Source organism: Syzygium oleosum, unplaced genomic scaffold, assembly GCF_021117445.2.
Source record: "Syzygium oleosum isolate NSW1041296 unplaced genomic scaffold, Sole_v2.1 Sole_v2.07, whole genome shotgun sequence".
Lineage (NCBI taxonomy): Eukaryota > Viridiplantae > Streptophyta > Magnoliopsida > Myrtales > Myrtaceae > Syzygium > Syzygium oleosum.
This window is the reverse complement of record NW_026607491.1, coordinates 189,273-199,251: the sequence shown is the minus strand read 5'-3', so window position 1 is coordinate 199,251 and position 9,979 is coordinate 189,273. Positions and strand designations below refer to the sequence as shown.

The 9,979-nt window shown below is 41.6% G+C and overlaps 1 protein-coding gene and 1 long non-coding RNA gene across 2 annotated transcripts; both read left to right on the top strand.

Annotated features, from left to right (window-relative positions):
* Nucleotides 1–1,875: 1,875 nt before the first annotated feature.
* On the top strand, nt 1,876–4,331 carry LOC130138633 (uncharacterized). The gene is made up of 2 exons (XR_008816994.1): nt 1,876–4,224; nt 4,255–4,331. It is a non-coding gene; the product is annotated as an uncharacterized LOC130138633 (long non-coding RNA).
* Nucleotides 4,332–6,190: 1,859 nt separating this feature from the next.
* On the top strand, nt 6,191–8,221 carry LOC115665823 (7-deoxyloganetin glucosyltransferase-like). Its single transcript, XM_030587652.2, has 2 exons — nt 6,191–6,902; nt 7,068–8,221. The coding sequence occupies exons 1-2, from the start codon at nt 6,308–6,310 to the stop codon at nt 8,018–8,020; spliced, it is 1,548 nt and encodes a 515-aa protein (XP_030443512.1). The 5' UTR covers nt 6,191–6,307; the 3' UTR covers nt 8,021–8,221.
* Nucleotides 8,222–9,979: the final 1,758 nt, after the last annotated feature.

Here is a 9,979-nt window from a genome sequence, read left to right as displayed (position 1 = left end):
GTGTGCAATCTATCTAAAAATTAGATGTCCCACATATGGACTTGAAGGCATAACTCCACAAGGAGTACGGAGCAGGAGAACACCTAGTATTTAGCATTTGAGAATTTTCGAAAGCATGGCCTATGCTCATGTGCCAAAGCAGAAAAGATCGAAGTTGGAAGATAAGAGCAAAAAGCTCATTTTTATCAGATATGACTCCTCATCCAAAGCCTATAGCTTATTTGATCCTAACACTTTAAAATTATACATGAGCAGAGATGTCAAGTTCGATGAAGAAGGCATATGGGAAGACAATCCAAAAGATGAAGTGAATGTTCGTGGTGATTCCAGCCAAATGGAGTTAAAGGATCACTCTTCATATTCTTCTCCAATATCTTTGTCAAGTCCATCACCGCCAACTTCTTCAAATGGTGTTGATGAACCGTTAGTACTGTTGCTCATGGCTTTCACTACTATCAATCTCAACTCTTTCAACTTCGAGCCTATTCAGACGATGATTGTGGTGGAGATATTGACGATCAAAAAAGCACTACAGGCTTTGTATTTATCTTGTGCGACACTACTTTCACGTGGTCATCAAAGAAGCAACCCAGCATTACTCTTTCAACATGTGAAGCCGAATATGTAGCGACATCTTCATGTGTTTGTTGTGCAATATAGTTGAGAAAACTACTCAAAGAAATTAATATGGAGCAAAAGAAAGCAACAGAGATGTTTGTTAGCAATATTTTTGCTATTGCTTTGGCGAAATATCTAGTTTTTCATGAACGAAGTAAACATATTGATGTTCAATATCACTTCATTCGAGAACAAGTGAAAGAGAAGGACATTGAAGTGTCACGTGTGAAGACAGGAGATCAAGTAGCAAGTATTTTTACTAAATATCTCAAGATCGATGCATTTCAAAAGTTCAAGAGTCTCCTTGAAATGATTGATGGAAGAGAATTTGGTTTAAGGGAGAGTGTTAGTAATTAAATAAATTCATTAGATACGTTGAAGTTGCCAATTATGCGGAGAGGTTATCTATTCAATCGACAAGTTGTGGATTTCAAAGTTGTCGATTTACAAGTTCGATGTTGATGTCTACTTGGCTTCAAGATTGATGCATGAATTAAGAAGAATCTTTATTGTAGTGTTTATTTCAAGAGTTTGTTCGTGTTTCCATGTCTAATTAATATTTTGTAAATTCCCGGGAACCTATTTCCTTGAAATGCTAGATATATTTATGAGTTATTTAAGAGTAAGAGTAATGTAACAAGTTTATTTAAAGACAAATCTTGTAATCATTTCTAACAATGTCAGATAAGGCGAAATAAGTTGAAATAAATAAATAAAGCCTATTCGTCTCCTTCTCTTCCTTGAGTTGCGCGAATTGTGAGTATTTCATCTTCAAATTTTCTCAGCATCGATATCCTTTACTACATGTCCTGATGCTAAAAAGTTTGAGATCCCCCTCATAAATTTGTGGACTATCCGGGCCTGTGTTCTCAATTGGCTCATGCCATTTCACACCCTCATGGACAAAGGTCTCGTACCCCTCCCAGGTAAAATAAGGATTGCTATGAGTAGAGTTCTTAGAGTTTAATGTTCAAAGAGTTTCTTATGCTTAATATAACACTCAAGTTAACGCTAAAAATGCATGCTCCACAACCCCAACATACAAAATACGAGACGTTTTCACAGATTTAGTTTATGTTTCTTACACATGCAGATGAATCCTATCTAAGCAATGGCTATTGAAACACGTCCATCGATTGGATCACTGGCATGAAGAACATGCTGCTAAGCGACATGCCCAGCTGCTGCTGCTGCATCACTGACCCTGACGACACTTTTTTCCAACTATCATGGGAGTGGTCGACAGAGCTCTTTAAGTTTGCCCTCCCCTCTCTCTCTTCATTAATTGCCGTCACCTAATCTGTCCTTCTCCCGCTGGCGTTCCCCCCTCTCTCTTCTCTGTTCTTCCTCACAGCTTGCACGAAAGGCCTCAAACATTTTCTCTCTTTTTCAAATTTCTCTCCCACCCAAGAGCGAGCCCGCCGGTACCGAGCTCAGATCCGCCGCTTCCGGCACGTCGCCTCCGCCTCTGCCGTCGCCTCCAGGAGCCACTCCCTCAAGCCGAGAGCCCGCCGATCGCATTACAAGCTTAGATCCGCGCCTCCGCCACGTCGCCTCCAGGAGCCAGCCCGCCGGTCGCAGCTGCTGTGAGTGTTAGAAACCCAAAGGTTCAGACTAATATTATTAAGGCAATGGGATGCTTCAGTGTAGGTTGCTTGGTCTAATGCTCGTTGTCTTCGTTTGCACGTATATATATGTTCTATGGTATGGAACTTTGCTCATTTTTATTCCATCGAGAGTGAGTTCAGAAAGTAACTGGTAATAATGACAGGTTTTAGAAGTTTTTGTTCAACTTTGATTTTCAGTTTGGCTTCAACTTGCAGGTCACGGTAGGAGGATTGAATTCAAAAGTTCACTCGAGAAAGATCTCGTTCCAAGAGAATTCGTGCAGCAAAAGTCTAGTCAATTTGCTAAAATCTAAGCAAGAATTTCAATACGGTGGGTATGCCCATGGAGAATTTGAACTCGGGAAGCAATGACACCGTCAGCAAATGCATTGACATAGTTTGTGACTGGGAGATTTGTTCGTGTGTATATTAGAGCCGAATGCAGAACTCAGAATTTAGTTCGCTTGCCTGTTTTCATAATGACATTGAACTCATAGGATGTTGCTCAATTGCTCAGGAAAGTTTCTGTTCTATCTGATAACAGTTTAATTTTGGCCCCTTCAACATTGCTCTCGCTACTGAGAGTGTGCATCCAAAGCTTGGTTGCCTGAAAAGCTGTGTAAAAGATTTTCACCATATCCGGATGACAATCATTGTCAGAAAACAGAAGTTCGAGAGAACAATGCCACTCTTAACTAATTGATGTTATGATCTACTGTTGATTCTACAAATTAACCATAACCTGCACATATTTGAGATGTCCGACTTGGCCACCGGTTGTAAGTTTGGTGAGACTGAACTATATGAAACATACTTGATCCTGCCATGTTCTATTACTATTCCGAATCTAGTCATCTCAGCCTCACAAATGCTCTACTATTGCCCCATATTATATCTCCTTAATTTTGGTGCGGCCGTAACATTCTCTGTTTTCACGCACCGGAAATTGTCATGCATCCAAGTTCTGCATTGGGCATAGACATGGCTTCTCAAGCTTCTGTTATCAACAAATTTTGAAGAAGAAACCTTCAAAAAAACGAGATGGGATTCCTGCGGCAAATCACTTTTTTAAGGCTTTCAATTTTCGCAGGATGTTGAACACCAGCAAAATGAGCTGTTCTGGCAGTACTAATAGACTCGTCCCTTCCCAGTCTTTCTAGTTTCTACGCACATACAAATGTTACCAGAACACAAATTAAGAGGGTAAGCCAGCAGCCGAGTCAAAAAGTGCCCATCTCCATATGGCATGTGAAGCTAACACCAGAAAATAACAATCACCCGCAGAAAAGGACATCATTCCAAGCCCATCTCCCTTTCATAATTGCCAATCTATGGGATCAAGTCCGATGTTCTCCAGAATCTGGTTTGTGCGAGAAAAATGCCTGTTTGATTTGTAAAATCGGGTTATTATCTCAAGTTACATTTGACTGCTTGAAAATTGTATCTAATGGAAGGAAAGGACATGAAGAAACGCTGCCCCTGAAGCCACTTCAACAGCTTTCAAGTTATTAAATTCAAAAGAGACTGCACTTGAACTGTTATCATTTGGTGTACAGGACTGGTCTTCGTGTGCACACAGGCAGACATCATTTATCTCAGTACTAAACATTACTCTAAGAACATGAAGATTTATGAGATTTGCACGACTCCGTGGCATCTACATTCATGAAACCAGCCCCAGCAAGCTTTACTCATAATATGCCGGGTTCCCTTGACATTTAACGGCACAAATTTAGTTCTAAAGAGTGAACAACTCTTCAGTGAAAGTCACTGGATGTCAAACCTGACTAGAAGTGAGAAGGTTTTCTATTACCCTATAGAGCCATCACTAGAACACCCTACATGGTCTAGGGACGAAGATCACGAAGAGACCCACTGCCCAGCGGGTAAGCCGGTCTCGTCCGCGAGCAGGAACAACGAAGAATGCGGAGGCGGAGGCGCGGATCTGAGCTCGGGATGCGACCGGCAGGCTCTTGGCTTGAGGGAGTGGCTCCTGGAGGTGACGGCGGAGGCGGAGACGAAGGCGGAGGCGACGTGCCGCAAGCGGCGAATCTGAGCTCGGGACCGGCGGGCTCGCTCTTGGGAGGGAGAGAAATTTGAAAAAGAGAGAGAAAATGTTTGAGGCCTTTCGTGCAACCTGTGAGGAAGAACAGAGAAGAGAGAGGGGGGAACGCGAGAGGGAGAAGGACAGATTAGGTGACAGCAATTAATGGAGAGAGAGAGAGAGGGGAGGCCAAACTTAAATTCCGTGGAGCCCGACACGGTGGGCTCCTCAGATACGTGTCGCCACCTCAGAGTTGTGATTTCTTCACGGTGGAATCACCAGAGGCACCTAATATTTTCGCCTCATAAAGCCACAGCCACCGTCATTCGCACTGTTGAAGCGCTCTAGCCCCACGTTTTTAAGTGCCCTGTCCTCGTTGGTCCCTGTACTTTTGCGCGGTGTGCCCCACTCCATCTACTTCTGTTCAACTAAATCCCCGGAAGCGACCAGTCGTATGTCATGAAGAACATTGAACGCAGTCCGTGGAAAGAGGACAAACGCCCTAATAGTCATGTCCCCAGATTTTAGATGCGGATGGATAGGACAATCGCCCCGATACCAACGGAACAGGGCGCCGATACCACTGTTGACTTTCTTTCTATTTATCATATGGAGTTTGGATAATTAAGGTTAATCGTCTAGTTCGGTCGACAAATTGGTACAATTTGAGGGAATAGTTAAGGAAAATGATTGTACAAGATTTGGTGGATGACTACTGGCGCATTAAGACCCATATCTATAGGCCTCTTCAACCAACCTTGCTACAAGACCATGTGCAGAAATTTTGCCAACTCATCAAGTTCCATAGTTATCTTGTACTGCGCGGATATTTATGCATGCTAGACTATTCCAAAAGAAAAAGAAATATCTATGCGTAGTAGAGTCTTCTAAAAATTGGATTGACCTTTCAAGAGTACAACTAATCACTTGACCATCGATTATCTTTTTACCCAATTTTCCCATTTATATAGGAAGAAAGGCATTAATGGTCCCTAAATTTGGGTCAAATGTGTAATTTAATCCCTGAACTTTTAATTTGTTCAATATGATCTATAAATAATTGGTACATATTCAATTCAGTCCAGGGACTATATGAAAATATTCAATATTAACCCTGAACATGAATTAATTGAAGGATAACATTAGATTATTTTTGCTTAGTTTAGGGACTAGATTGAACATTTACCAAAAGTTTAGGGACAACGTTAAATAAATTAAAAGTTCAGGGACCACATTGCATATTGGGGTAAAGTTCAGGAGCAGCATTGAACAAATTGGACGTTTCGGGACCACATTGCACATTTGGCCAAATTTTAGGGACCATTTGTGTAATTATCCCTTTAATATAAAAATGGAAACAGAAGGACACGGGATCATTAACAAATCAAAGATTTGAATGTTCTCGAAACAATTGTATCAATGTTTTCTTCTTTTGTTTTTATTATAGGCAATGAAGTAATATTTGCAGTTATTTGCCAAAAATCATTACAGAAGTAATGCTTCGGAAAAAAAATTTGCCTAAAGTCATAGTAAAAGCAACGTTTCGAAACTAGAGTTGCCGTAGAATTTCCGAAAGCAACGCATACCACAAATGTCGTTGAAGCTGTGAGAAATTACAACGAGTGTAAGCTAGTGTTATGCCATACTTAAGGCTAGGTTCTCGGTTGTGTTGCCTCATGACCGCGTCTAAGGCAACATTTCTGCTCCTAGTTGCCCTAGGCGGTCTCTTAGGCAACACAACGAAATATTTTGTAGTTGCAACAGCAATGTACCCTAAGATCGTTGTGGTTGTTGTCAATGTAGTCTGATTTGCTTATAAATAAATAAAAAGATTCATCACTGGGCAAACGACGTATGGAGCAAATACCCTATGAATGTTAGGTTTGACCAGAGACATGCATGAAACTCATTGATTGACTAACCCAAATTGCGAGTGCATGTTGTTATTGAGAGGCAGTGTCCCTACATATGTGCCATCTATTTTCATGTGGCGGATTCACTCTTGTGAGGGAGATCTAATTCCAGAAAGAGTAAAAAGATGACAGAAATGGGTTCAATGGATGATCATCTGTTCGAGTCATCAGGCCCAGGAAAACTGCATGCCATCTGTGTTCCGATGCCAGCGCAAAGCCACATAGGCGGAATGCTGAAATTTGCAAAACTTCTCCATCACAAGGGCTTCTACATCACCTTCGTCAACACCGAGTTCAACCACGCACGGTTACTCAAAGCGAGAGCCGGAGGTCCTAATGTTGACGCGGAGGGGGACCTTTCAAGAGGGGATCGTTTTCAGTTCTTGACTATCCCTGATGGGCTTCCGCCTTCGGATGCCGATGCCACGCAAGAGCGGGTCTCGATGTGTGACTCGGCGAGGAAGTACATGGTCGCTCCTTTCTCTGACCTTGTATCCAATCTTCTTCGTCACGCTTCCCATACTTCAGAGGCAACTAGTACTGCTAGTGTTCCTCCAATTTCTTGCATCGTAGCGGATGCTGGTATGTCATTCGCTACATGTCCTGCTGCTGAAAAGTTTGAGATCCCCCTCATAAATTTGTGGACTATCCCGGCCTGTGTTCTCATGGCGCTCATGCAATTTCGCACCCTCATGGACAAAGGTCTTGTACCTCTCCCAGGTAAAATAAGGATTGCTATGAATAGAGTTCTTAGAGTTCATTGTTCAGAGTTTCTTATGTTTATTGATCCACTAAAATTAACGTTAAATATGGATGCTTCACAACCCCAACATACAAATAACGAGATGTGTTCAAAGATTTAGTATATGTTTCTTACACATGCAGATGAATCCTATCTAAGCAATGGCTATTTGGACACCTCCATCGATTGGATCCCTGGCATGAAGAACATGAGGCTACGCGACATGCCCAGCTGCTGCCGCACCACCGACCCTGACGACACCATATTCAACTTTCTCATGGAAGCGGGCGAGAGAGCTCATAAAGCCACAGCCACCGCCGTCCACACTTTTGAAGCGCTCGAGCCACACGTGTTGAGTGCCCTGTCCTCGTTGGTCCCTCGACTTTACGCGGTGGGCCCATTCCATCTATTGCTCAACCAGATCCCCGGAAACGACCAGTCGGACGTTGTGAAGAATATTAAATGCAATCTTTGGAAAGAGCACAGCGAATGCATCCAATGGCTGGACTCGAAGAGACCCAGATCGGTGATTTACGTCAGCTTTGGGAGTGTAGTATGTGTGACGCACCAGCAGTTGGTAGAGTTTGCGATGGGATTGGCCAATAGCGAACAATGCTTCTTGTGGGTCATAAGGCCAGACCTGGTGATGAAAGCAAGTGGAATTGATCTTCCTGGTGAGTTTCTCGAAGAAATTAGGAGAGAGAGGGGTCTCCTCTCGGGTTGGTGCCCGCAAGAGAAGGTACTGAGCCACCCTTCGATCGGAGGGTTTTTGACTCACTGCGGGTGGAACTCGACCATCGAGAGCTTGACGGCCAGAGTGCCGATGCTCTGTTGGCCATGTCAAGACGACCAACAGACAATATGTAAGTATGTTTGTGACGAGTGGGAGGTTGGGTTGGAGATCGGGAGTGCTGTGAAGAGAGAGGAAGTGGAGAGGCTTGTGAGGGAGTTGATGGTGGAAGGAGAGATGGGGAAGAAGATGAAGAAGAGGGCCGAGGAGTGGAAGGAACTTGCAGTGCAGGCGGTCGGTCCACATGGGTCCTCCTCCATTAATTTGGACATGTTGGTCGACGACATCTTGTCCAAAAATAATTAGTTGGTTCTATAGAGTCGTACACCTAATCAGTTGCATGTCGCCTGTGTTCTATGGTCACGATGTTGAAGATGATTTTGGAGTTGATAAGAAAGCTCAATTAGAATAAAATGGAAAAGAACTATGTGATATCTTCTTCGTACCATGAATATTTCGATTATTTATTCTATAATGAAGTGGTACATCTACTGATGTTTGTGGTAATATGTGTTGTCAAGGCATGTTTGGAAAGAAATCAACAATTTTGATTGTAATTTGGTACTATGATGGAGGCAACTCTAATAGGGATATAGCAGCAGTGGTTTGGAATGATTCGTCTCATTCCTTGCATGAACTTGAAGATCTGTGTATAAATATCTTCAACCCAGCTAAATTAGTCTAGCTCATGTACCTATTTAATTGTTTTACCAAACCCAACTGGACTAAGGAAATGAGATCTCAAGATTCTTTTAACCTACTAGTTTACGAATTTCTCCTATCAAATATATCTTTAAAATAGATAGTTGGAAAAATCTCTACCTACTTATGATCCTATGGTATTCGGCTTTGACATTTGAGGTTGAGTAGATTTTGTTTCATGCAAACCCAGCCACTTTCAATACTGTGATACAAGTAGGGTTTTCTTTTTTTTCCTTTTTTGATAGTAAAGAATTAATTTACCGTAACAAAGGAAGTTGGACCAATCATGTTATATTTAGTAACTATAAAGATTACACCTGCATTGCACCTAAATGGAGGAGCTTTCGTCAAACTTCTCATGTGCAACCCGAAAATTGTCGAGTAGAAGTTATGTGTAGCTTCAGAAGTTTATCTTATGTATTTCATCTTTAGATAAAGAACGAAACTCTACATAGGAAACAAATGTATTGTACGTGTGAAGTTGAGTCTAGTAGATCCCCTCTTCTTCTTCTCTTTGACTTCTCTGTATGTGTGCTGGACGTGTGTTGGTGTTTTTTCTTTTTAAGGGCCCCTCTCTTGTCTTTTCTCTCGCTTTGGAGTCTTCTGTCGCCTCCTCTCAATTCTCTCTCCTTACACAACTCACTATTGTAGCCGTGAATTCCATGAAGCTCCCTTAAAAATTGCTAGGTTAGGGCTACACTTTCTAATTTCAAATCTTAAAGAGATACACCCTATCCCCATAAAAGATCATCTTCTCTTATCAATTCTAATTGTGATAATATCAAACCAATTTTCTTAATTATCTTATGAAATCCAATATTTTCCAACTTGGCGTTTTCCAATGAAAATTTCAACTCTTCTAATGTTCATGGGCTTGGCCAAATTTCCTCTGACCGCGGGCTTAGTCCAACTAGATTAATTAAGCTCAAAACCCTCCATTTAAGTCAATCCACCGACAATCCAATTAATATGCAAACTATACGAGCTTGATTAACTACTAATACAAATGCTCCTAAATCTATATGCATTTTAACTAATATTTTTGTTTAGAGTCGAGATCGATTCCTAATTTTTCCAATGCAAAAAATACTTAAATGGATCGCCAAAATTTAAGTATCAACAACTGGTCCAAATCAATCGACACTAGTCCACGGCTGGTCCCTTCTGTTTGAATTCATTGTATAGCTCTTTGCAATAGTATGTTTGGCTAGAGTTACATCAATAACTTCAAGCCATATTGCCTTTTATGTCGAGTTGCATAATGGGAATACCTCTTCATTTAATGTGATGAACCCAAGTACTCCATAGGGATGAGGATAGATGATTAATGAGGCTCCAGAGCATGCAACCCAACAATACTGTATTCAAAAGTTTTAGATCGAGCAGCCTAGTCTGCCATCTTTTTTGGTGAGCACACTACTTTCCATGCAACTTTTCAATCTCATAAGAACTGCCTAATCTTCTTTTCAATCTCATAGATAGTTTGCTTTGGGTGGAGAAATATTTGCATACATTAAGTGCAAATGGAAAAAAGTACTGATTTGGTCAATTGAAGTCATCCTG

Excerpts from the sequence above, each read along its gene's own strand:
- LOC115665823 (XM_030587652.2), top strand. The coding sequence starts at position 6,308 with ATGACAGAAATGGGTTCAATGGATGATCATCTGTTCGAGTCATCAGGC. Across the intron at positions 6,903-7,067 it reads AGGTCTTGTACCTCTCCCAG|ATGAATCCTATCTAAGCAAT; the intron begins GTAAAATAAGGA and ends TTACACATGCAG.